Source organism: Chaetura pelagica, unplaced genomic scaffold (genome assembly GCF_000747805.2).
Source record: "Chaetura pelagica isolate M959 unplaced genomic scaffold, ChaPel_1.0 scaffold153, whole genome shotgun sequence".
In the NCBI taxonomy this organism is placed as follows: Eukaryota; Metazoa; Chordata; class Aves; order Apodiformes; family Apodidae; genus Chaetura; species Chaetura pelagica.
In genome coordinates, this window is record NW_009952707.1 from 2,058,925 (window position 1) to 2,086,073 (window position 27,149).

The window sequence follows — 27,149 nt, forward strand, 5'->3', positions numbered from 1 at the left end:
TCCAGCAGCAGCAGCAGATGAACCTGAACCTGGTGGACGAACCAAGCACGCTGAGCCCTCTGGTGCATCTGCAGAGGAGCAGGAGGTGCAGGTTTCTGGCCTCTGTGCAGGTGAGGCCAGAGGGGGGGAGGTGTGAGGCAGGACGGTGCTGCACGGCTTGGCAGAGACGTCCATAGCATCCCATTCCTCTGCGGATATCCTCACCATTAGCTGTCTCCCTGGTTTCTTGGCATAGGAGTGCTGTAACCTTTGGGATCACTGGAAATGACACACCAGCAGGGGTGCAGTTTTCCGTGCTCCATGCTTTCGTGGGATATGGTGACTCTGACTCACAGCTCTTACGGTTTCTTTGAACGATGGTAGTGTAGCTTTAATGGACTTAGCCTAAAGTGGTATGTTTGCTCAGTTGGTAGCTTTTTAAACCAGCCTCTTCCCCCACTTCTGCTGTGCAGCACATCACACAAAGCTTTCTTAATTTGTCAGTGCCAGCAGGGACGACAAAGCTAAAAAGGAGCCTTGGCTCATTTCCTCCTCTGATAATGACTAATAACTCACAACAGATGTATGCAGATGGCATTTTAATGAAGGCTGTTTTGCCTGCAGAGGCACACGACTGTATGTGCCAAGTACCCTCACTCTGCAGATGGTGTCCCCCCCGTCATGCTCTGCAACTACCTGAAAGGAGGTTCCAGCAAGGTGGGTGTCGGGCTCTTCTCCTGAGTGACGTGATAGCACAAGAGGAAGTAGTCTCAAGTTGTTACAGGTTTAGATTGGATATGAGGACAAAAATTCTCCACTGAAAGGGTCATCAGGCACTGGAACAGGCTTCTCAGCTAAGTGGTTGAGTCCCTATCCCTGGAGATATTTAAAAGATGTGTAGATGAGGTGCTTATGGACATGGTTTAGTGGTGGACTTGGCAGTGTGCTGGGTTAATGGTTGGACTCTATGCTCTTAAAGGTCTTTTTCAACCAAAATTATTCTATGATAACATAATCTTTACTATGAGGGTAGTGAAACACTGGAATAGGTTTCCCAGAGATGTGGTGGAGACATTCAAGGTCAGGCTTGAGGGAGCTCTGAGCAACCTGCTCTACTTGATCGAGTTGACGATGTTGCAGGGGTGTTGGACTAGATGACCTTTAAAAGGTCCCTTCTGACCCTACGCATCCGATGACTATCAGAGCAGGTCTGCCCCCTGCTCCCAGGCTAGCACTCTGATAGTTCCCCCACCACTTACTGGATTTTGAACTCCAGTAACCCAAAAGAAACCCATGCAAAAACACCAATTAATTCAGAAATGTAAATGACCCTGTATTACTTTATTAAATAGCCAATTCTAAAGAACAGTATAAAATATTAAAACATGCATCATTTGGTGTTCTTAAAAAACATTTGTCCAAAATAACGACTGTTAGAAAAATTAAGTTTAGCCCCAATTCCCACTCCGCTCTCCACATAAAAGATGTTTGGTAGTTGTAAATACTGTTCCATCTCCTTTCAAGTTTAACAATGTATACATTAGTATTTCTATTGCAGGGGTTTTTTTCACATTTCTTCTGTAAACATAATAAATTTAAAAAATGCCTTGTTAGCAATCTTAAGGAACTACTGCTTTCCTGTACAGTAAATACAAATAGGAAGATCCTGGATTTTCCTGCCATTCCAATCAGCACTCCATTTACTGAAATTAGTATAAAACCGTAACCAGAGAATAAATGTCTGAGAGAATTCAGTATTTGAGTGAGTCTTAGTTAATAGGCAAATAAAATGCTACTGACTTCCAAACCTGAACATCACTTCCATACAGCTTCCGCTGTTCTGAGCGCCAGGTAACATGATGCTGTACATAAATGCACTGGTTTTCCATCTGAAACATTCTCTTGTTATTTACTAAAAATAATTTAACATTTAGCTGAACTAAAAAGCAGGTGCTAAGAGATGGATGTCCACGTTCAGTGTACATACAAAGGTCAGAGCTAACAAAAGCCACACTAACGGGCACCTGCTCTTCTGGAGGGGGGAATTAGTTCTCAAGAGAGTCTGTACAGTTTAGCAAGAACATGATTTCACTTGGCAACAGACTGACTTGTCTGCTGTGGGAGCTCTACAAAGCAACATCCCAGACTAGTTCCTTTTCCCTTCAGAATCAGAAATAACTGGCTTTGTCCATGGAAAACTTTTGAGGCAGAGCAATAGGCTCTTTGGGAAGCCTCATCACTAGAAATGCTGAAATTATTTTACTGATGGAAATTCTTTTTTTCTAAAGCACTATTGCTACATGTTTATAATTTTTTTCTAAAATAGAAGTGTCAAATTTAGTTTTTGTCTTCCTTTTTTTTTTTGGTTAACTCTAACCTCTGACTAAGAATAAGAAAAAGGTGCTGCATCTAAAATGGTGGTACCTTATAGTCAGATTTCTTGCACAAACATTGCCTTGATGCCGATGACATCTGGCCTGTACGTGCTGTCATTTTCCATCCATCTGCTCCAGAAAAATGTAAGTCAAAACTGTGCATCTTTTGAACTATGAAGTAAACTCTCAAAGGTGTGGTTTTTTTGCATTTCTCAAGTATGAGGCAGTACAGTAATCATCCTCCATGACTACTGTTCCCAGACATTTTAGGGCAGCTTTTTGTACATGCCTATATCCAGTTCTTTTGTTTGGACTCCTGCACACAGAGGAAACAGGACACAAAACCTAAGCAGCCAGCAGGTAGCCAGTGATGCCAAGTCTGCCCTCACTAAGGAGGAATCTGAGCACTAAGCACAGTGCAAAGAGTAACAGACAAACAGGGCAAAGACAAAAGGAGACTCGGTGGAAGGAAAGGTAATGCTCTTTCTTAGAGTTGGACAGAACCTCCAGGACTGATTTATCCTGTGTTTAAATTATACCAACTGAACCAATGAAACCTTCTCTCACTTTCTGGAAGGAGGGTGATGCTGCCTGATGCGTTAGATGCTGTCAGACTGTTACACAGTTGTTTCTATACTAGCCTGTCACAAGCTACATTTAAGTAAAAAAATTCAGTTGAAAAGTTTTGTATAAAAGATTTCTGCAAACATGAGGGAAAACAGCAAGTACTGTCAGACACCACATGTTGTAATCACTGAACTCTGAGCAGACACTTCTATGTCGCAAACAGTATTTCCTGTGTAGAAAGGCCCAACCTGCTGAGCAAACTAAGACCTTTATAAGCGAGAAGCTGCTCTGTGCAAAGCAGAATGAACAAAGGTGGGCTTCTGTGCATCAACTGTATGTCAGCTACTGTTGTTCCTCAGAAGTGGCTTTTTTCCCTTTCCAGTTCTTTTGTCTTTGCTCCAGTTCAGCTTCAGTGAAGGCAGCTGGGCCCCAGTTGGTGATTAAGTGAGGATTCTTGGAGCCTGGAAGACAGAGCACAATACTTGAAACAGGCATTTCTGACAGGGACACTACTTACACACCGGTGGTGGAACAGGCCTATTGTCACCTCAGGATGATTTGGTAAGTGCTGCCTCTGTTGTGCCCAAAAACCTTCTCAAAGGTGACCTGAGGACCCATCTAACCAGGGAGGGAGGCATGCCGGGTACACCATCAGAGAAGGTGCTTAGTGTGAGAAGTTGTCAACTGCTGCAGTCTTTTGCATCGTTATCTCCCAACTTCCCCCCCACACACCAAATAGTTGAATCTTAGCAAACCTCTTTTCTCCTCAGCCTCAGAGATGTCCTTGAAGGAAAGTGATGTCTCCAACACTGTATTACAAAGCTACTTTCCTCAGGACTGATATGCTATTAATTAAGGGAAGGAATTAAACTTGTCCCCCAAAATAAAATATTTTGGTTATCTTTATGTTTTTGGCAACTAGCATTTTTTCTAACTGCATTAAACACCCAAACTGTGCAATGTTCAGGTTGATCCTTGCTTTGTTTTAAATAAACAAACAAACAAATAAATAATACTTTAAAAAATTGTTGTAGTAGGGCCAGTAAAGGTAAAAACTTGAATTTCATCAGCAGTTCTCATAAATGTGGTATTCACAGGCTGCCAAGAAACCAATAAGCTCCAGGAAAAGGCAGACTTTGGTACATCACTAGATATAAGTATATGAGGCAGAATTAATACAAATTTTTTGTACCTTTTCTGTCGATAACTTACCTGGCTCTATTAGTCGAATTAATCCCTCATGATGAGCTACTTTATCTTTCCAACTCTTGGTGTTATTAGCTGCCATTTCCAACTTCTTTTTAACCTCCTGAAATAAGACACAGACCACTTGAAAACAAGAACAACTTTACTCTCTCTGTTCATATAGGAAGAAAAAACATCCTTCTCAATCGAAATACAGAACCACATTAATTCAGCCACACTCTGGTGTAGACAGGAGAACTTAATTTCTAACCATGGTAAGTAACTGAGTCAGCCAGCAGCTGTATACAAGTAAGCTGTCAAACCAGAATCCAGAAATAACCAGGCTTTACAAAATTCTGTAGATCTGTGTAAGTAGGATCATCAAATCATCAAATGTAAGCTAGAAAAAGGACCCCCTCCTGTTACACCCAAGCAAGAAGTATTCTTCAATCTATACCGGTACTTTGGGCAATTCCAAATGAAAGGCCAGAATGTTCAATTATTTCTAAAATAATAAGCCAGGACCTACTCCACTATTTGTTTTGTGGATTTTGTTTTGTTTGGCTGGGGTTTTTTTTAACTTTTTTTAACCAGTTCTACTCAGCAGTTCCTTTGGAGCAGTAAATTTTGTTTCACGTACAAAGCCTGAGATGTCAGCTAAAAAAAAAAGTCAAGTATTAGCCAAAAGAAACCTAACGATGGCATTAGATGTAACATCAACGTGGTAAGTTGTAATGTGGCCACAACTGCCCTGCCTGAGCCCTCGCTTGCAGACACTGCAGCACTTGTGTTCTGTGCCAGCTGAGACAGCTTGTCCTTCCCACAGCTACCCTCAGCAGCACAGAGGCAGCATCAACACACTCCCTAGTTAAACAGAAATCCAATCATGTTTTGTTTCCTGACCTGAATACACACGGGATCAACACCTCCCTAAGCTGTAGAAAGTATGCAGCACTTCAGCCTCTGTACTCACTGGATTCTGACTCTTACTTCTTCCAGGAATACAGCTACTGGCCTTCACCAAGAACTCTGGTGGAGCAGAGAGTAAGGCTTTGTGTTGGGATGCAAGGAACTGCTACACACTGAAAAGCTGGGCTAGTTTCTAGCAATCCTTGACTTCAGTTCAGTGCTTAAATATCTTTTTGAGGAGCAAGGGCCTAGAGTAGGACATTGATTTTTAAGTTGTAGAAGACAATATTGCTCTGTGACATATCAAAACATTGCAAGAATAACTAATTCTAAATCATAAGGCATTTAGTTAAGACAGCGAGGGAACTGCATTAGAACAACTGTTAGCCCACAGTAGAAGACAAATGTATGCCGAGATAAGACTTAGCTGGATTACATGTGCATTGAGACAAAAGAATAAAGGAGGTGGTGTGTCTGAAACATGTCCTCCTCTTCAAAGATACTGACTGATCCAGGCCAAAAAAGCCCAAAACGTAACTATCCTACCTGTTATCATTTCTGCGACAAATTAATCCTCAAAGAAGCCTGATATCGACAAGCTTCAAATTCAGTTGAACTACTGAATACCTGGCTAAGTCTGAGAGGCTGATGACCAGAACAGCTCACCTCATACTGCTCAAGGGCCTCCTTCCTTTCCAGTTCAAGTTGTTCCAGTTGCTGCATGGCAACTTGAAGAGCCTGTTCCTTTATCATTCTCTGATTTTCTAGCTCTTGCTTCTCTGCTTCTGTCATCTGAATGGTCTGTTGCTGCTCCAAGTGCCATTTTTCCAGTTCAGCTCTCTTTGCTGACTCCTCTTCCAGTAATCTGCAATGGGGATTGCCATGTTAACTGCACTTTGCTGTAAGCTGTACCCATGATGTAGCAGACATGTAAGGAAGCTGAGCCAATTGTTTTCCTTCCTTTTTTTTTTTTTTAAAAAAAAAAGGATTGGGAAGCAGGAAAAAAGTTTGTTGGCTTGTCTTCAGTGCTGAAAATCATGTCAGCAGTGCAAGCAGCCTAACTGCTACAAAGGGGGCTATTCAGAACATTTAGTCAATGCAAATACACAACATGGAAAACCACACAAGAAACAAGCATGCGTAACTTACCTTAATTATCTTAGGAGAGCTAAATAAATAAATAAATAAACCACACTAAGCAAAGCCCATATAAGTGAAAGGAGACAGCCCTTTATCAATTACAATTTAAAACTGTAATAACATGAAGCAGAAAGTCATATTTACAGTTACGGCTTTATAGACTACACAACTGAAAAGTCTGTACAGGGTGATCTCAGTTTTTCAAGTGCTGACATGCACAACACCTGATGAAAAGTAAGTGCACCTGCTTTTCAGAGATGGCTGATGCCCACTACTAAGGGCTAATAAAAAGTATTCAAAAATCATAAATAGAAACTGTAGCCTTCATAGCTTAAGGAGAAAATATATCTATTTGTACTTCAAGTTAGTTCCCCCTTCCAGCAGTGTGTCTGAGATGCAAACACCCTTTCACAGTACAGCACAGTTATTACTGCAGGGGGGGAATGGGGAACTGAAACACATCTCTGCCAGGTGAAAGCCATACCTGGCTTGAAGTTTCCTTACAGTCTCTTCATCTTGACGTGCCTGTTTCTCATCCTCCAAAGCTTCCTGTAGCTGCTTGTACATTTCTTCCAGTTCACGTACTCTCTGTAAATACTGTTCCAGTTCAGATGACTTCTGAGCAACCTGCTCTTCCATTTTTTGTCTTACCTAGCAGCATAAATTAAGAACACATGAGCTAGCATTCAGCTCAGGTTTCCAATTTTTAAAGGAATTGCCAGATTTCCCTCACATAATATTTTCAGAAACAAACCTTCTCTTGTTGCCTTCAGAGCAAAACTGATAAAATTGAGTCTGGATTTGTAGATGTGTAACTAAGAACATTTAAAAAAATAAATAATAACACAGGTTACTTACATTGCCCTACTTCATGCAGCACAGGATTTTTACAGGGGTTTAAATCTATCTTAAATCAGTTTGATCTTGTCATTCAGTTCACAGCTACACACTAAAGGAAAGGAAAGCTCCTAGGGTCCGGCTGGTTTAATTACAATGTTTCCACTCCTTTCCTCAGAAGTCCTCCCTTGCCAGCAGTGTATTTCACGCACTGGTATCTGGATGATGGCACTGCAGCAGCAGAGGATGGATAAAGGGCTGGAAATCAGCCAGGGAGGTTGGCTTTACTAAGGAGAACAGCAGCTACAATAAAAAACAATGGTAAGGGATAGAGGAAGGTAAGGGGATGCTGCACATCCACAGTCCCCCAGTCTCTGATCCTCATTCCCTGCCTTTCACTGACCAGAGTGGGAAACTGGGGGCTTCGAGGTACCAAAGCTGTCCTCCCACACAGCCCCTCCCCCTGTGCTGGGGACAACAGCAGTCAGCTGACTGGGATAAAGCACCAAAACCTCAGCATTTTAGTACTACGTAACATGTACTTCACAGAAGTACAGATCCTGAAGTCAGCAAGAAAGGCTTGCTGTCAAGTGTGGTAGGATGGAATGTCCTGCTCCACTGGTCTGCAGTCTGCTTTCCCTCAGCTAACCCAAATCCCACTGACCCGGAAAGTGATTGTATTCAGGAATTCACCCTGGGTCCATAAAGCAGCACTATGTGCATTTATGTCCCCAGACGTTCCATCAGGGTGACTCAACTATTTCTACTTCTTTTCTCCAGCTAACAGAAAAGCCTGTTATGCCTGACAAACCCCTTGAAGATTGAAAATTAGTTCTTTTGGAAATTCTGTGTGGATTACAGTAACACCATTGTAAAGCTACAGTATTTCCTTTTTTTTCCTTAAATGTTTGTCTATGTGTCTATAAAGGTAAAAGAACATGTAATATAAAAAAACCCACTAGTTTTAGGAATATATTTATCGGAAAGTTCCTAAAATACATTTTGATTATGCCTGTGTTCACTTTGCATATTCAAATAGTATGTACTGGCCTCAGGTTTTCCCTCTTTGAAAACTGCCAGGATAACCTCAGTCTGCACTTAATCTTTCAAACAGTCAAATTCTTCCCAACTTTCCATTAATGTTTAAGCTTTGGATGTCATACAAATTGTAGGCGAGCTGTTCCAGTACTGGAATTCACTAGTAAAAATATGATTCCTATGTCTCTAATAAATGCAACACAGGTTGCATTTTTCAGCCTCCTGCAAAACCAGCGGAATCCTTCCAGAGCCTGCCTGGGTGGGAAGGAATTGCTGAATGCATTGCTCACTCTGTAATCACAGCAAAAATACCACGTGCACCACTGACCATTTTTTCTCTCTCCAGCTCCAAACTGAAGCGATCTTGTAATTCGACTTGAGTCTGAAGTCTTTTCTTCTCTTCCTCAGCAGCACGAGCAGCTGCTGCTTCCAGTTGCTGGAAGAGAAGGGCAAGGGGTAAGGGAAAGAAAAGAATGAAAGAATAATGCGTCAAAAGTAAAACATTTAGAAGGAAGGGAATTTAATTTAAACATTCTCATATTTAACAAAAATGGAATGTCAAATGGTACAAAAGAGCATTAAGTCACCAGCTTGCCTTTTTTTTTAATGTCTGAGGTTATTCTCAATCTGTAAATGTAGTTAATCCTGTTATTTGCAAGACTATTTTAAATTTACCAATGAAAAGTCAATTATTAGACTTCCTCCAAGTTTCCTTTGAGTTCTCCTTTGCACAGCTGATAGAAATCACCACCTTTCCTTCTCTATCTCATATGAGCTAGAAACCTATTATGGAAAACCACATTGCAGGCAGGACTGCATAGGAGGTCCACCAGTGCTGACATGCCAGCATGCAGAGCTCATACAGAAACAGAAGTCAGGAGCACTAAATTGCCATGGGAAAGCAGAAGTGCCACAAACTTTGACTATAAGACGTGACTGTGCTATTGTGAATCATATCCCTTTAACATCCCCTAAATTACCATGTATGGTAAATAAAATTCTACTTGATAATCATCACTTGAAATTAGGGGAAAAATTAGCGTAGTCAGAGCTGAGGCCTAAAAAACAGCTGCTGGTACCTTCACACCTTTCTGCAACTTATTTACCTTTTTAATTTTCATCTTGACTCCACAAATAGTCATCACAGTTATTCCTTTCATCAGGATTTTGATAGCATGTATTTTTAGAATGCATGGAAGTTTAGAAGTGTACAAGTACCAGCCAAAACCTTGCCAATACAGAGAACTAATTATGTCACAGAATTTACCTAAGAAACTTACCAGAGGAAAGAGGAAACAGAAAGCAAGCATCCTTCTTTTGTAATATGCTGGTCTCAGTAAAATGAGACACCCATCTTCTTTAATATTATTTTGAATGTACCACATTTATACCATCTTCCTTCACACAACCTCAATGAACTAATGACATGTCTAAATTACTAAAACTGCCAAGCTAAAACTTTAATTCCTTTAAGTGCTTGTCTGAAATAGATGGGAAGGAGAAGGCTGCTAGTTTGGTTTTAAGCTGTAAAAGATAGTTCAGAACTGCTCTCCTTTGAAAGGCTTAAATGATGCCAGTCTTTCAGAAGCAGTATTCCTTCTCTGCCAGAGCATTTAAAAGCATGTAATTGTAGTCAAATCCAAGATTCCTATTTAAATGAAATTTTCTTTTGATTTCCTTCCTTGCTTTCAAATTAAACAAACATTGCCAATACTGAGCAGAGAGGGAGAATGTGCAGTCACAGACAAGGGCAGGTGCTTTTGCCAGAGCGCTCCACAAGAAAATACACTGTTTGTCCACTCTTTATCAGCAACTTCCTGCTTGTGTCAGGTCATCAATTCCTGGCAGGTAAGGTTCCTGGCAACACTGTGCTGCTAAGGGAAAAGTCCCAAATGCTGGGGGCTGCAAGGGAGGGGGAATCAACAGGAACACACCATTCCAACAGGCAACAGTTAGCACAGAGTCTCTGAAGCCCCTGCAAGATCCCAGATGGAAGCAAAAAGGGGGCACAAGTCTTGTGTATGCTCTCTTGGTAAGAAAAAAAAACTTACCTTTCAGTCTGGCCAATGTGTGTATCTTAAAATTCCATTTTAAAAAATGAAAACAAAAAATCTATTTTAGATAAAGGCTGTTATTCTGAAATTTTGTACTTCAGGGTCTACCCAAACAGAACCCAGTCTCAGTGTGCACTTTGGCAGGTGCTGTGTAAGTGGTGGCTCACTGCCAGCAGGAGCAAATCTAACTCTAAGCTTTCCAGAACAATTTGGTTTCCTGAACCATTTACAAAGCCTCTTCCTTGAAGAACATTTTTCTAACTAATCAAACACTGCAAGTTCCTCTAATACAGTACTTCCCCACTAATTCCACTTAGTGTGTAGTAGTTCATGTCAGAGACTAAACTACTCACCTTAATAAGTAATTTTAATCCAGTCTGCTTCAAAAGATGCTTCTCAGCACAGCTCTCTTTAGTTTACCCATTGTGATTCCTACATAACTCCCTGGAGCCCGTCAATATCCTATTGCTCCTTTGAGGCTGCTCTCATGTAATCTTCCCACCATCTTTTACCACATAAACTCAACACAGAAATCCAGACCTAGGATTTCTGTTCACAAGTGTATTACTTAGCAGCAGCTATCCTTTGAAGCACACTTTACATTCTGACTCTTAAATGCATGGAAGAATATAGTGCTAAAGTTAAATTAAAAAAATGGTTTTCCACTGTCCAGCTCCATTTAAGGTAAACAGAATAATACCCACATCAGTACTGTCAGTTCAAAGTTAATGGGGAAAAAAAAGACAGATTTCTCCTCACCGGAAACTGTGACTTAATGACAAGACTTTTAAAAAGATACGTTCCATGTTATTTTATTTGCTTTCTAGAGTTGACACCCTTAACATGCTCTCACAATATTTACAGCTCCCTTTGTCCTACTGCAGAGAAAATTAAAAGCTTTTTCTCCTGATTAAAAGGTATGATGGCAATAGAAAGCCATAGTAACTCTTCTTTCAAGTCACTAAAAATACAAGACAGAATGTATAGCTGGATACTAACCAACTCTGTGGAGAACTATAGTGGAGGTACCAGTTCCAAAGATCCATCAGCATGTTCAACCTACTGTCAGTGTGCAGCCACAGCAAAAACACCTTGCTGTCTCCTGCCAGTTGTTAGACTTAGACTAAAAAGCTGTCTACAAGGAACACCCTGATAAGCACAGGGACAGGGCTGGGCCATGTAAATTAGCCCAAGGCTGCTGACCAGTCCTTAGAAACTGCAGCAGTCACTGCTGAAGGCTTTACTGCAGGCTCAACCAATAGATCTGCTTGTCTAGGGGGCTGATGCTGATACAAGCTCACCTCCTGTCTGGACACCTGAACAGGAAGCAGAAGGCTAATTGTACTTCAAGACACCCATCTCAACCAGAGGTTGAGCTGAAAGCTCCCACTTTGAGTCAGCAGCTCCCAGTCCCACCTTTCTCACAGTCTCCAGTTCCCTCTGCTTGTTCTCATTGGCCGCCTGCAGCTCCTTCATCTGCCGCTCCAGCTCCTCTTGCTCAGCCAGCAGCTTCTGGCGCAATTCCTTCCGCTTCTGCCGAGCTTCTTTGTGGGGTGGGGGGCTCCCCGCCTTCAGCAGGTTGACAGTGGTCTGTATGGCTGGAAAGGAGGGTGCAAGGCAAAGGGGAGAGGAAATGTAAGACACCACCAGTGAGGGGAAATGCTTTCTGGATAGCCTAAGGGAATGAGTATCTGTGGCAGTGTGGTTTGGGGGCAGTTGTGCTCTTTTTTTTTTTTTTAAATATATTTTTAAATCAGAAAAAGAACCCTGTTGTCAGCTCTCTTAATTCTCATCAGGCCAGCTGTCAACACAAACCAAAAGTGAAAGACACTTGGCTGTGTGCCACGAGGATAATGTGGCAATTCCAAGGCAGTATGTCAACTCAAGTAGTTACTTCTAACAGGCAGTGGACACAAAAGTCACTTGCATATCTAGCTGAAAAATAAAAACCCCAAACCCAACACTTCTGGATTTCCAACTACCTAGATTCAGTGACTCTAATCAAGCAGTAAGATGTTATCTAATATATGCATCACTTACTTCCCTAGAACCAACCTTAAACCCTTTACCTTTCTCCCAGTAAGGAAGTAGCTCTTATTCACACATATTCAGTGAGGAAAAGTTGTTCTTATCACTTATATTCAATGAGAAAATATTCACAGAGCAAAGTGCAGATGATTTTGATATTTTATTCACCTACTGCATCTGTGAAAAAAGTTCTCCTTTTGAACCACAAAATCATTCATCATACATCAGACTTCGATGCAATTAACCACATGCATTAGGTAAAGAGGGAAGTGCAAATAAAGCACACAGATCCAAATATTTAAATGCTGTACATGCTCCAATGGCATTGGCAAGAGTAGCTTTGCAAGGGCTTCTGCCTCACTCTGAAAGACGTGCATGTCACTATCACTCAGCACAAACCTGGGAAGGTCTCACAGAGGAGTAACTTTCACGGTGGGAACAGAAAGGAATCCCCAGTTCCCAGCCTCATCCTCAGCTCACCAAACCACACTACCTCTGCAAAGCTGTAAAAGCAAAGCCAGTATTTTATGATGCTGAAACGAACAAGCTTTCCCTTTTCTCTCCAAAAGTAACAAATCACAATATATTCCCCATCCCTTGAAGGGCCAATGCAGAAAAAGCAAACAATAGTATCCATTTCATTTCGGCTATGGCTGCCTAAATTGAGGCAGATGCTCCTTGCAATTCTTCCTGAGTCTCCGGCTCCTTAATGATCTTTTCCATGTGCCCAAAACAGAGACACCAAAAATCACAAGACAAAGAATTTCAAGTTTGAGTGAAGCACAGCTGTAAGACTTCAGCTTACCTTAAGTTTCACATAACTAGGATTTTTGAAACCTCACCTTGAATCCACTCCTGCTTCTTCTTTTTATCAGAGGCACTGATCTCAAAGCTCTTGTCATGACATTTTATGAGAAAAAGGCATTTCTTCCCATCTTTGTCAGGCAAGGCCTAGAATGGGTGACAAAGGATTAGCCTTGCAAACACTGAAATCTAAGTTACATTGTCAAGCCCCACAAATGCAGTTATCTGTTACAGAGCTACAAACACCAAAACTAAGAACCTTTATAAAAAGTGTTTATTAACTTCTTGTATATAAAGTAAAAAAAAGATTACATTAACAAAACAGATCATGAGTCCATCCCACAGACAAGAATTCATTCTTATTATATTTAGAGATAGCTTTTGGTCCAGTTTGGTTTCTTTTACCTCTACACAACAGTTGCCATCCAGTATGATGTCTCCCTTCTTGTCCTTTAAATCTTCACTCACATAGTAGGAAATAATATTGGGTTTTAGCACAAACCATCGTTCTGTCCAGTTTTTCCTTTTGTGACCTTTTTTCAACATATAGCCCTGTAAAAAGCAACAGATCAGCGGAAATGCCCAGTCTCTATTAACTGCCTGGTCTTTTGGTTAGGTGGCTTAAAGGCCTGTCAGATCACACAAAAAAGTTAGTTCAAGGCCCTAAGAACATCACCTATGCACTTCCATTCCTAACACCAGCATACTGCTCATTTTTTAGCCCGTGAGAAACTACTCACTGGTCTTCTGTCCAGTTTTTAATTAACCGACTTATTTGAAAAACTGAACTATTTTTATTAATGTTATTTCATTATCAAGTCATTATGATAGCTCTTTGGTCCTCTTTGACAAGCTCAACTATTTAATTTTCTTCAGTCACACAGAGACATTTGCCAGTGCCAAGACTGATGGGTAATGCTCCCATGAGAGTTGCTCTGAAGAACCAGTCCTGCACCCTTTGAAGAAGTGGCCCCATACAGGACACTTCAAGGAACGCTAGAGAAACTGGTAACAGAACCATACCCCTGGCATCTTTATTGGATGGAATATGGGAGCACTGGTTAAGCCTGGATTTTTCCTTAAAGGAACAGACTTGTACCTTGATTTAAATAATGTCAAGATTTCACTCAGTGTTTTATTTTCCTTGACAGATGACCCACTAAACTTCCTATATGAGGAAAACACTTGAAAGCCTTAAGAAGACTATTTCAAAAGAAGGAAGAGAAGCCCATACTTGGCCACTGAGCTTTATACAAATAAAAGAACAAAACTTAAGAGTCTTCTGTAACGACAGTAAATACATCTGGCATCATGACCAAATCATTCAAGTTTGCCTCTATTGAATATTAACATATCTAAGAAATAAGCTCAATACTCAATACTAAGTGCAGTTATACTAGTAACTCTGTTATACACTATCCATTGTGGCTATGGCAATACAAAAAACATCTCATGGAAAAGAGGGTGCATAGGGAATGATATAATCATGGGTCACTCTTTCATGTGTTTGATTTTTAGTGATCTTATCAGGAAAACTGCTGTGACCTAGTCAGTCTTTAATTTAGAGTTTCAAAGTTTACCAGTATTCCAGCAATACCTGATATTTCTAAAACTACATTCCCCAACTACTTACATACTTTTGTCTGACTCCTAACTTCAGAAAAAATCAAGTTACGGATGAAACTAAAACACCTACGTCAATACAGCTATGAACAAGCCATACAAAAAGCATTGTACTCAAAAGTACTTCAGATTAACAGTTGGAAAGAAGATGAAGGAACATTTTTCTGTAATGCCTTTTAGCTATAGCAGTCTTGGATGCAAGCAAACAAATGCATCTGCTGTGGCATATTTAAGTCAAAGGCGTCTTTCTGTACAGGTCTGAGGGGAAAAAAAAATCAGAACAGTTAGCAAAGCTCTTTTGTTTGAAAAACAAAACAAAAAATAAACAACCCCCCTACACGTACAGTTTTATCTGTGCTCAGCTTTTCTAGCCAGTTAAACATGTCCAGAGCCACGGCCATGCCTATTCCCTGGCCACCCACCCCCTTGCTCCAAAACAGGAATGTGCAGAGGAACAGCTTTGTTTGCCGCCTCCGTGTTCAGGCCGAAGGTCTGGGTGGTCGCAAGGGTGTGTGAAGGATTCCTGCAGCTTCCCTGTCCTATGCCTTACACAGTCTAAGTCATAGCCAAGTGTTTTTCCCCTTCCTGATGTACTGAATTTGCTTTCAAAGCCAAGTCAGACTGTTACCTTCCTCTCAAATTTCTGCAAAATCTTTAGCTATTATTTCTGTGCATCAGCTGCTTCTCATCTTCCAAAGCCCAGCGGAAGCTCCTGGGCGTCTTCTCACACCAACTAGCACAAATCTTTCAGAAAACTAAATATCACAAATTTAATTATTAATACTATAGATCCAGGATAGATGCACAATAAAAAGGGTAGTATGAGACTTGGCTACAATTCAGTATGTCATTAATAAAGACCTTTAAATAATCATATACTGCAATAAACAGGACAATTCTGTGAATCAACAAGGCATCAGGGTACAAGCTGTGACCAAACCAGAGGCCTGTGGAACATGGGGAACTCCAATCTCTTTAGCCCAGTGACTGTCCAGAAGGTGCTGGGCCAAACCTTGACAGAAGCTATTTTTAAGTGTCAAGGAACCATTCAAAGGCACTCAGACATGCCTAAGAAAGAAGCCCAGATGCCAAGAAAGGAAAGAGACGGTTACAAAGAAAAAATAATAAGAATAAAGGGGGCAGTGGGGAGAGAGACACAAATTGCAGTATCAAAACTAAAAAGAAATCAAATTTCATCACAAGTTTCAAGAGGAAGGACTAACCTGACACTGGTTATTTTCTTTTCATAGTATTAAACAGCAGAATGACTTTTTTTTTGCCCTCAGTTGACTATGTGTGTGTGTCTGTGTGTGTCCAGCCCTCACCTCCAAGAGGCAACCAGCAGTTACAAAAATAGACTTTTGCATTGTTTTGTAGATATTCTGAGAGAATTTCCTTTGCCAAGACCTTCTGATGATTTCTTCAGAACAGCTTAGGAAAGCCTGCCAAGAATGCCTTTGTTTCTCTGCTAACCAAGAAGCCAAGAAATCAAAGATGAAAAAAAGTTCTCCGTCAGGTAGAACATTTTAAATAGCTCTCTAGGTAAGCTCTGCTGTGACCCCTCGGGTCCCTGTGATATTTATACTTCCCATGAAAAAAAATGAAGTTTTTAAAGTAATTCCTAAACTGATAATCCAGCCACTGGAAATCTGAATAAACCAAAGATTAACAGAAGCTTGCTAAGAATTAAAAGGCCAACATGATTTCTTGTGTTTGAGTACAGGTTGTCACTCAAATACCCTGCTAAGCAAAACAAAGAACTCTGGAGCTGTTCTACGTCTTTTGGCCCTGTTGAAGTGAGCCAACTTAACTCTCATCTGGAGCAATACCTTTGTCCAAACCCTCTTGTTTCAATATGGGGCTGATGCTCAGCACAACTTGTATTTTCTACAACGTAACTACAATTAGAAAAAAGCATTTTCAAAGGCTGAAAGTTGTCACCAGTTTAAGACTGACAGCATGTTGTAGCCATTCTGTCAGCTACCAAGCTGTTGACACCATTATAAAAAGGGCTCCATTTCAAGTCAGAGCACAAGCTTTCTGAGCACAAACTCTCCCAACAAGCAACTCCCATAATTCTGCAACAATTGCAACAATCTGAATAGTAGCACAATATCTCTTTATAAAAATAAGCTCCTATTAAAGAACCATTATAAGTAGTTTACCTAATTTCCCCCTGTTCATTATCCATCAGGTGAAGAATTTTCAATACAAATTGGAACATTTTCTGATTACTCAGTAGCTTTACTTTAAAATATGATTTCTCTGTGCTTCTTACCTGTTTGAGTACATCTAATATGAGCTCATTAAAGACTTCATTGATTGCCATGGACACGGTCTGTCTGTCCATCCCTTTACTGAACTGCCCACTGCCAATGAGATCAATGAGGTCCCACGCAGAAAGACCTTCTCGACTGGTGTTGAGAGCAATCTTATAATGGTCAAACTGCTCTTGCTGCCAGCCTGCTCCCATTGCTTCAGTGAGCTTTTTAAGTAAATATTCGATCTGTACAGAAATACAAACAGAAATTAATCATTTACAGCAGGCATGGAAATCAAGTGTTTCAGAGCTGTAAAATAAGCTTCTCTAGAGAGTATCACTACAGCTAGATACTTATGTTCACATGTAGGCCCCTAAGGGTGGGTGGTTTAATTAGCAAATATTTTAGGCTCCTGCCTCAGTTCAACTTTTGACTGCCAAGCCCATCCCACAGCTACTGTCTTCATAGTGAAGAAAGCACAGCTTCTTTTAATTTTTCAGATTCCCTACAGAATACATGGGATCTTCCCCACTGCAGCTTCCAAAACATGATGACTAAAGTGTAGGAAAGCAAGAAGTTTCAAAAAGTATTCTTGTAAGATTAAAAAGCAAAAAAAACAGAAAATAATATGAAAATATGGCAGTTTGGACAAGAAGTGAAATGAAAAACTACCCATATACTATGATTACACATCTTAGTCTTCACCTGACCCCTCTTCTCCAGCTCTCAAGCACTCCCATCACTGGAAACAATCTTGGCAGATAAGAGAAGTAAAAGAACAAATTTTTCATGTCCGCTTTTATTGTTTTCAAAATAAACTCTCATTTTCCTTTAATCTTTCATCATTCTGTAAGCACTACCATATACAGGATAATAACACTAGTCAAAATAAACACAAGAAAGAAAAAGAGGGAAAGAAGGCTGGATTTCTTCTATCTGGTTTTTATTTTGTTTTTAAACTCATCACTGTTCCCTCTTTAAACATAGCAGTATTCTAAGCTAAGACCATCTACAGCTTTGAGCACACCTAAAGTGTCTGAAATAGCTCTTTAAACAAGATAATTGGCGAGAGTCTTACTACAAAGACATCTACACAGCAAAGTATGAGCCAGGCTTCAAAGTTTCTGTGACCAAAGTCACAGGGTACCAAGTGCAGCATTTAACCCAGTTCTGAAGACAGACCAAGCTACTGTGGCCTTCTGCTGTTTCAGGTACTGGCCCACTGCAGGCTCCTTGCCAGCTCTGCAGGGAACCCGACTGCCTTCAGCAACCAGCCAAGGTGGACAGTGAAACCACCTGTGCCTTCCCTACGGAGGGAGCCAGGGGTGAGGGTACTCAGAAGCCTCGCACCAAACCACTCTCCTGCATCAGCCAGCTCCTGTCTCTGCAGCCACCACAGCCAGCACAGAACCACCTCCTGGGAGGTCGGTCCACAAGCTGCAGGCGAGGCCTCCTCCCGGCTGCCCCACATCCCCACAGGCAGGAGGGATGCAGCTGGGTGGAACTGCCCCACGGAGGTGGGGAGGGAAAGCAACACCATCGTTTCAGAGTCTCTCTCTGCACATGGAAGTAACAGGGGTTTCCTCAAGTGCTGCTTTATCTAAAGGCTAGTCCTTCAGGACTGGCTGCTCCACTTTCAGTTTACCTATTTCAGGGGTAGTTTCAGAATCAAGAAGTGACTCAGGAGTCTGAATCCTATTCTCTAGAATGACTAAGGTGTACAGCATAAATGTGCCTTATTAAAAAGTGGTGGAAACCAAATGTTTTCCAGGACTACATTTGTCTAATCATCAGTGCTGATTCAGCTCCATTCCTCAGCATTGCTTGAAAACACAGTGCAATTTCTCCCACAGGTAAGAAAAACCCCAGCTGAGAGAGCCAGAGACTGTATCACTACAGTAGAGATTAACTTTTCAACTACAGCTTGGATTCACCTTCCAGCTGGTCTAATGGGCTTTTGAGCACCCAGCAGTCTCTATGCAAGCGATTTGGGGGTACAACAAAATAAAGTGGTAGTTTTCCCACACACATTTCACCACAAGAAGTCCCAGGCCTCAAGGTCTTGATGCAGCATATGTGCTGATTTTGTGGCTGCTGCTTCTCTCTCTTTCCACTGTTACAGGGAAATCCTTTCCTGTCCTTCACATCTATGACCAAGAAGCATGCAAGTCTGTACCAGAACACACACATCTGGAAAAGCAGTAAATTACCAAACACACTCTACGGATGGGTGATCTTTACTATTTCCGCTCAGTAACTGTTCTTAGTCTCACAACCCCTACTCTAGTAGCACATGAACTAATGCTACAGCAAAATGGAGAAGCTACTGACATCTGTTGCATGGTCTAGAGGAAAGTTCTTGCTCAGTTGAATGAGCAGGAAGCATGCAGCCCTCCCGAGATGTGGCTATCCTTGTAACTGTCTTAAGAGAAGACAGGCTAGCCAGGCACAAAATCTGCCCCCAGGCTGCATACAAAAGTTGTGAAGGACATTGCTTTTCATTTCAGCTTCACTGAGCATTTCAGTGTTTTTAGCTCCTCATGCAATTCTTACTAGTGACGATATTCTTTGAACAGAGGCCTCTGCAAAAGCAGCATTCAAACTGTAGTCAAGCACAGCTACCTTAGGGTACAAGGTTTATGGTAACCAGCAAAGATGACTTTCAGCTCTGTGCTGTGCCCATCTGCCATCTGAGGAAAGCACTCCTCATCGAGGACACAGGTGCACATGCACCTCCTTCACCCTGGGTGCAGGCTGCGTGCACAGGCCAGAGAGGCACAGGCCTCCTGCTGCTGCAGGGCCAGGGCTCTGCTGGGCCATGTTCACTGCTGCTCACCTTCACCAGAACAAGCCATGAAACTTGGCTCTGCAGTGGTTCCACACACAGCTCAGAATTGCTGAACACCATCACATGATAGCCACAGAATTTTAGTGTGCCCTCACAAGCAACCAACATACAACCTTTACAGATTTCTGTAAAACTCAGCAACTAGTTCCTTTAAATAGCTTTAAAATATGCTTTGCTGGGTTCATTCTCAAAAATTCCTAAATTAAAAAATTAATCCAAGACTTCTAAGCATCAACGACCATAAATTCTTAGCAATCTGTTAAAGGCAGGAAGCAGCTTATTTCCTATTCCAGGCAAGTTTTATAGAAAAAAAAAAAACACAAAACAAAACAAAAAAAAAAACCAAAACAAAAAAACCAAAAACAACCCAAAAGAGCTCTTCACAGCATGCAAGAAAAGTAGCACTGGGTACTTGTTTTAAAACAAACCTCCTAAATGAGCTGAAATGAACTCTGCCATCAAAGCAGGAGTAACATTTTCCCCATGTTGAAAATACATTCTGCTACTCAGCTCAGTCCCTCTGAGCAGCATCAGTTCTGAACTACAATCCTGTACTTTAGTTGAAAGAAAAGCTGAAATAACTTAGGCTTAATTAGGCAGATAATCTATCAACCAAAATGCTAGACAGTTAAAAAAAAAAACAAAACATTAAAACTTAATGAACTTTAAAATATACCGTTCCAAGATTTCACAACCTGTTAACACTGCTTCAGGCATGCAGCTCTCAAATTCCTTTGGTTAATTATCTCAAAGTACTAGGACCCACTTGCAGACAAAGAGATAACACACACAAAAAAATCATTGCTGAAGAGATTTTTTTTTCACTTTTTTGCTCAAGCCATATGGAACAAAACGTGTATCAAGCTAAAGGTCTGGAAAAGAAGCAACATGAAACTGTGTTTAGTACAGATAATTATGTAATGCACTAAAAATAAGTCAACATATCCTTCTCTTCAATATTATTTGTATGCATTTTACCTTATTTTTATTATTAGAACATATTTAAACATTTATATATGCTAACCACCCATTAACAAGTTGCTAACATGACCACGAATCCCATTAAAGTACATAAAATATCTCATTTTAAAATAGACTGAGTTTTCTTAATAAAATTGGACTTGTGCGTATTAAAACATTATTTATAAAATAAGAATAAATTTTAAAAAATCAAGCTTCATCTTGCATTCAGATAACTACAAGGCTAACCAAAATCGTCAGAAATAAATTCTCTAACATATCTGATCAATAGAAGATCAAATACTTAGGGTGAGATATAAATATGGAACAGTGTGACTTAAATATAAAGAAGTGAGCTGGATCTGGTCAGCATGGAAGCAAGTAAGAAACCATTCATTATGTGCTCAAATGAGAAACCTCTGAGAGCATAGGACAGCTGCCCTCCTCCACAAAGAGACATGTCAACTCAGCAAATAACTGACAAATTAAGTTTAATGGCTTAAACATAATCTACTCTTGTGTTGAAAGTAGTGTTGAAAACCAAACACGAAGCAATGCTTGCTGCTGTTCTGATTGGACCTTACTTTCAGATATGGATGTAAAAACACAAAGGGGTTGGTTGCTAACTCTACCTATGCAAGTATGGATCAGCTGGTTCCACAGTATGAAAAACAGCTTCCATCTTGAATCAACAGAAACTTTTCACCCAGAATTTTGCCAAGAGAAAGCAAAAATAATACAAAGAGCAGAGGTTCTTTCACATGAGCTATGCAGCCTGTTTGGTACCTTTTTTCAGAGGGCACTTTCTTTTCCCATGTTTCAATACCTATTTGTTTTTCCAGGTATTCTGGCACTATCCTCCATGACAAATGAAGTATCTTAGATGTTTCACATATTTTTTCTAATATACAAGTGGGTCTTGTGGAAGACAGAAAAAGAAAGACCATGTCAAGGAGGCCTTCATGCCCAGCAGAGCACAGCAGACAAGGCTATTCTGGTTCATGCTATTCAAATAAGGCTCGTGATATTAACAGAGCAGATGTAAAAAGTCTGTTCACATTGTACAAAATTCTATGGAAGCACATTACTGGGCAAGAGACATGAAAGCAATTAGATGCCCTTTCATAGTCATCATCAATGCCTTTTTTTTAATCTCATCAGAACATTGCTTACTTTTAAGTCCAATATTTGTTTCTTCCTTTCCACTAACAAAGAAAAACCCATACTAGAGTTTATTAAACTTCACAGACAATAGCTACTTTGTTTTAATAGACTTTGCAAAAACTGTGTTCATTATGCAGTGTAAGCCATTATCTTCTTTCTTTTTTAAAATTAAATTAGGATTAAGTCATTCAATAAAGGTAAACTAAGAAAACAGTGTAGCATGTAAACATGCAAATCCTATGGATAAGCTGCTGCATAAGCTGAAAACTCTTATTTTTTGCAGCAATCAAGGAAAAGAGTAGTGAAATGGGAAGAACTGATGCAAGTCATAAGTGACTAAGCATCTTTCAAACCATTGTCGTCAACTTGCAGAGATCATGGGTAAATTAAAACCCAACACAAGCACATGTCAGCCTAGTTGTATCAGTTTTGATTTTATTTCTGAACAGCCAAGATTCAACTCTCAGTATTTCATTCACTGTATCAGTTTCTGATACTAGAATGCAGACCAAGGAAACAAATGGGGTCACAAAAAAACTTTTCCTGTAAGAAATGCCTCCAGAAGAATCACCACTGGACAGCTTCAGACTTTCATCTCCTCTGTCTAAACCAGTATCGCCTACTTTTCAAATGCACGGTTTTGTACCCTCTTTAACATGTTAACACAGTTGAAGGCTAGAGGACAAGTGAAAAACACCCAAATCTTCTTCCCTCAAGAAATCAGGCTTAAAAAGCAAAGACACCAAATACATTTGGTCTATTTAAAACAAGTTATTTGAACACCAGATTGCAAAACACCAGGAGTGTGCTGCTTGCACTGTACATATCTGCAAGTTTCGCCACTAAGGATGGCCAAGAAACACAGCTAACCACATACCACAGCTTTCAAGCGATAAAGCATTCCCAAAGCTGCAGTCACATGTCCAGAAATAAGAAAGGAGAAGTGTCTGGAAACCTTCTCATAAAACAGAAAACGTCTGGTTAAGCAATGCCAAGGCACACAAATGAGTCAGTAGCAACTAAGAGGTAAGTTGTAAGGGGAGCTCAAGGCAGACGAGAAATATTTCTGCTCTGGCTACAGTTCTCTTCACCTTTCTTCCCTTTATTTTGCCCTTCTTATGGAAGAGGTAATTCCTGCAAGAGCTGAAGGAAACACACTTGGATGTGTGCATCTCAAATGATCTAGTGGAAAAGACCAGCTGTGAGTGGGGGACGGAGCTCCCAGCCAGGCCCCACTGGATTTTACTAACCTTATTTCCCTCAGGTATGTGGCCTGCCATCTCTCCTTCCATGGCAGGTGAGGAGCACAGGCCAGATGCTGCCTTCTGGCTTTCAGTCCAGCCTTCTCTAAACAAGCAACTTCTGGCCCTTATGTCACCTCTCTTCTGCTTTCAAATCCCTCTTTATAACTCTTTCCTCATTTTGCTCCTTCTAAAGCTTTCCTCTGCCTCCAAAACCTTTCCAAAGTAGACTGTCTCCCCTTCTCTAGTTGAGCTGTAGCTGTTCCTAATTTGCTGCCTGTTCAACACCTAGGCAGGGAAACAAGACTTAACACTTTGCAGATGGGGTTAACAGCCCCACCACAATTAGCTGTCAAATATGAAAGGCCTCACACAGCAGCACTAGTGCAAAAGTACACAACGTGAGTAAGAAGGAAGGACAGCAGCCTCAATCTTTAGTCAGTGCAGTGCAAAGAAGGTGAAACTACACCCAAGGAGAGCTTTCCAGATACAAAATTGACCTAGAATTTCCAGTATCCTGTACTGCATCAAAACAATGTGACCAGCAGGTCGAGAGAGGAGATTCTCCCCCTCTCCTTTGCCCTTGTGAGACCCCACCTGGAATACTGCATCCAGTTTTGGAGTCCCCAGTATAAGAAGGACATGGACCATGAAGATGATCAGAGGGCTGGAGAACCTCTCCTGGGAAGACGGGCTGAGAAAGTTGGGGTTGCCCATCCTGGAGAAGAGAAGTCTCAGAGGAGACCTTATAGCAGCCTTCCAGTACCTGAACAGAGCCTACAGGAAAGCTGAGGAGGGGCTTTTTACAAAGGCATGGAGTGACAGAATGAGGAGGAACAGTTTCAAACTAGAACAGGGTAGATTTAGGTTAAACATAAGGAAGAAATTCCTCACTATGAGGGTGATGAGACACTGGAACACATTGCCCTGGGAAGTTATGGATGCCCCATCCCTGGAAGTGTTCAAGGCCAGGTTGGACAGGGCTTTGAGCAATCTGGTCTAGTGGAAGATGTCCCTGCGAGGGTTGGAACTAGATGAACTTAAAGGTCCCCTCCAACCGAAACCATTCTGTGATTCACTGGAGACCTAAGAAGATCTGTCTTCTTATCCACAACATGGGATGCAAAAATCTTCAAGAGATCACACTTCCAACATGAAAGTATGAGGTAAGTTGCCTAATTATAAAAGGGAAACAAAATCTCCAAAACTCAAAAGCCTTTGAGGTGGAAAGGAGGGAGGAGGCACAACAGCTGGATCCCACACAAAGGGCTCCAAGAGAGAAACTGTAATAAATCTTGTGATGCAATATTCTCAGGGAATGGTAAGAGCAACAGACAGGGAGGGAAGGAGAGCTTGCTCCCTGGCTGGGAAGTAATAGTAACACGAGAGAGTTACATTTACTAACATCCCAGAAGAGCAATGTTTCCATCACCCTCTCCTGTGTTCTTCACTTTGCAAAAATTCCCTCACTTTATATATGACAAGCAAGTAATTTTGTAATTAATGACAGGACACAATATAACGTAGTGAAGGCTAACTATATCATCAAGTTTTATTATTAACTCAAGAGGCATAAAATTAAATTTAAAGTAAAATACCTTCACTAGGTACCAGTTTAATTTTGAATATTATTGAAAATAGTTATTTTCAGGTAGAAATTCTCAGCACTAAAACAACTGCTATTTAAAAAAAATGCTTTGCAAATCTGGAGTTTACATTTAATATTTAAAAAAAACCAAACCAACAAAAAACAAAACAGACAGAAGAACTTAAAAAGGCAGATACGAGAGGTCACACAGAGAAAAAGCAAAACTGACTGAAATTGAAACTGCATTTTTACTTTTTGAATTCTGTGTAAAATCATAAATGAGTAAATGTGGAATCTTCCAAAAGCACAGAGAACCTGAGGAGGACCAATGCAAGCCAGAAAGGAGTGCATTCAACAGACAGCATTCCTTCACTGGCTGATTAAATTACCTCTGTGGTCTAAGGCAAAAGGTTAGAGTGAATCCAGGCATTGTGTATGGTAAGAACAGAGCAGCCTTTCTTTGTCAGGCTCTATAAGCTTTCTTTAAACAGTATTGCACAATTTAAATCTTGCTGTAATCAAGGAGATGTGTGTGCAGATCCACTGTAATTTTAAAAATACTTCAAGTAGAAGAGTAAAACAGGTTAACCCTGGACATTAAGGATGGGGAGGAAAGCAAACAACAGCAGCTGTGAAATCTTGAAATCCTCTTAGGCTTGGAGCCAATTTTGCAGCCCATCTCCCAGCGAACAGACACATTGCCATTACCCAGATTCAGCTACAAAAGGCAGCAGAAGTCTGGGGACTTGCTTTATGGAGGAAGAGCAAATGACCAACACTGGTGCTCCAGAGCTGGCAGGTCTGAAACTTCTAATCATGCCAACAAAAAAGGCAATGTGAAATATTCACCCTCAGGTGAGACAGCAAGGAACACAATGACAAACCAGAGATGTGGATTTGAGCCCCAGTTTTGGCATTTGTTAGTGGCTCTGACCTTCTACCAAAGCCAAATCTGGCACCAATCGGAAAGGTGCTGTCTTAGCTTTTATAGCCATGATCTGTGTCTCCCAGAGCTGACAGAAAAAACAGGAAACCAAGCAAGAAGACTGTCCCATTTCTTATGGAAATAAAGCAAGCCAGGTAGGGGCCTGTCATCAGCAGTCTGGGAAAAACAGAAACACTGTACAACATGAAAGTCTCCTCCTAAAAAGTGCATGATAAGAAAAAAACAAGCAGTAAATTTTGACAGAGGAGTTATGGTTTGGCTGAACAGCAATTTTACTGCAGCAGCATGTAAATCAGACTGTTCTGACCTCTGTTGGAGTCCAGCAATTTTACTGCTGCAGCATGTAAATCAGACTGTTCTGACCTCTGTTCAACAGTTTGCAAACATTTATTAACCAGCACACAGTTTTGCAGGAGATATTTATGCCTACAGTTCTGATCTTTCTGCTTCTTCCCTCACCACTCCCCAAGGGGAGAACTGTCAAGATACCTCAATCTTACTTTAAGGTTAAGATACCTATTTGTGCACTGCCCATACTTGTTCATTAACCTCAAGTACAAAGAGATATCTCTGGTATTATTCCTTCAACCATTTCAAGCAAGAGTGCTCAGGTGATGGCTGCTTTTCATCAGAAAGAGGCATCATCAGAAAAGTTCATACTTCTCCTTTTCATCAGGAGGGTAACATGAGACTAAAGACTCATCTTGCAAGTCACAGTAACCAGAGAGGAGGGGAGAACTGTTTTTCAGAATCACACTGATGTACTAACTGTGCAAAGCTTTCATCACATGTAAGCAAGCACAGTGATTAAAGATCACATACATGCACTACTCATGAGCAAAGCAAGAACCTCAAGAGCTCTGGTACTGGAGCTAGTCTCCCCAGCACAAGTCAGTCCTCACAGAAAGCAAAATAAGCTATTTACTAGGGGACAAGCAGCATGTCCCACTTAGTGCAGGCTGTTTAAGTGACAGACACACATAGCCATAGATAACAAAAATACCCTATGGGAATCCCCACATATGCACCCTGAAAACAAAGAAAAGCACCCAAGGCCTTATATTTTTAAAAGAAGGGAATAAAAGTTTTACATAAAACAATTATTTTATCTTAAATCTCTAGAGAGTAGCAAACATTAGCATAGTTCAAGTGGGACATTAACTAAACTGGTGTTAAACAGCTTAAGTTTTTGTTTCTTACCTCCTCAGGTACAATGATTAAAGGGTATTTGTCCTCTGATAGGAAGTTAAAAATAACCCACACTTTAAATGCATCTTCATCACTAATCAGCAAAGGACTTTTAGAGAGGTTCTTTTTTGCACAGAGAGTCCAGCACATCCTGTTGAATTCTACTTTGTCAAAGTTTCCTTGAACCTAAAATGCAAAAAAAATTTAAAAAAAAAATTAATATGCACAAACAACACAGAATAAAAGACAAAGTTTAACAGGCTAAGTCACTCAAGAAGCACTGAGAAAATTCTAGTTTGCAAGAAATGTCTAGGCCCAAAAAGAGCACTGTAGCAGCCTAGTCTGACTTCCTGCCTGGGGTCAATGACAAGACTTCTAGCAAAATCTACATCCAACCTCCAATTTCTGGCTGAG

The 27,149-nt window shown here is 40.7% G+C and overlaps 1 protein-coding gene across 1 annotated transcript in view; it reads right to left on the minus strand.

Moving 5' to 3' along the window:
* Positions 1-2,770: 2,770 nt before the first annotated feature.
* The window catches only part of SWAP70 (SWAP switching B-cell complex 70kDa subunit), a 37,757-nt gene continuing 13,378 nt past the window's right edge, over positions 2,771-27,149 (minus strand). Inside the window, exons 4-13 of the mRNA XM_009994268.1 lie at positions 26,748-26,921; positions 16,818-17,045; positions 13,322-13,468; positions 12,955-13,063; positions 11,501-11,682; positions 8,359-8,466; positions 6,640-6,806; positions 5,682-5,880; positions 4,134-4,230; positions 2,771-3,382 (exon numbers count right to left, since the gene is read on the minus strand). Of these exons, the coding sequence (XP_009992570.1) occupies positions 3,264-3,382; positions 4,134-4,230; positions 5,682-5,880; positions 6,640-6,806; positions 8,359-8,466; positions 11,501-11,682; positions 12,955-13,063; positions 13,322-13,468; positions 16,818-17,045; positions 26,748-26,921 (1,530 nt within the window). The 3' untranslated portion in view covers positions 2,771-3,263. The remainder of the gene's footprint in view (positions 3,383-4,133; positions 4,231-5,681; positions 5,881-6,639; positions 6,807-8,358; positions 8,467-11,500; positions 11,683-12,954; positions 13,064-13,321; positions 13,469-16,817; positions 17,046-26,747; positions 26,922-27,149) is intronic.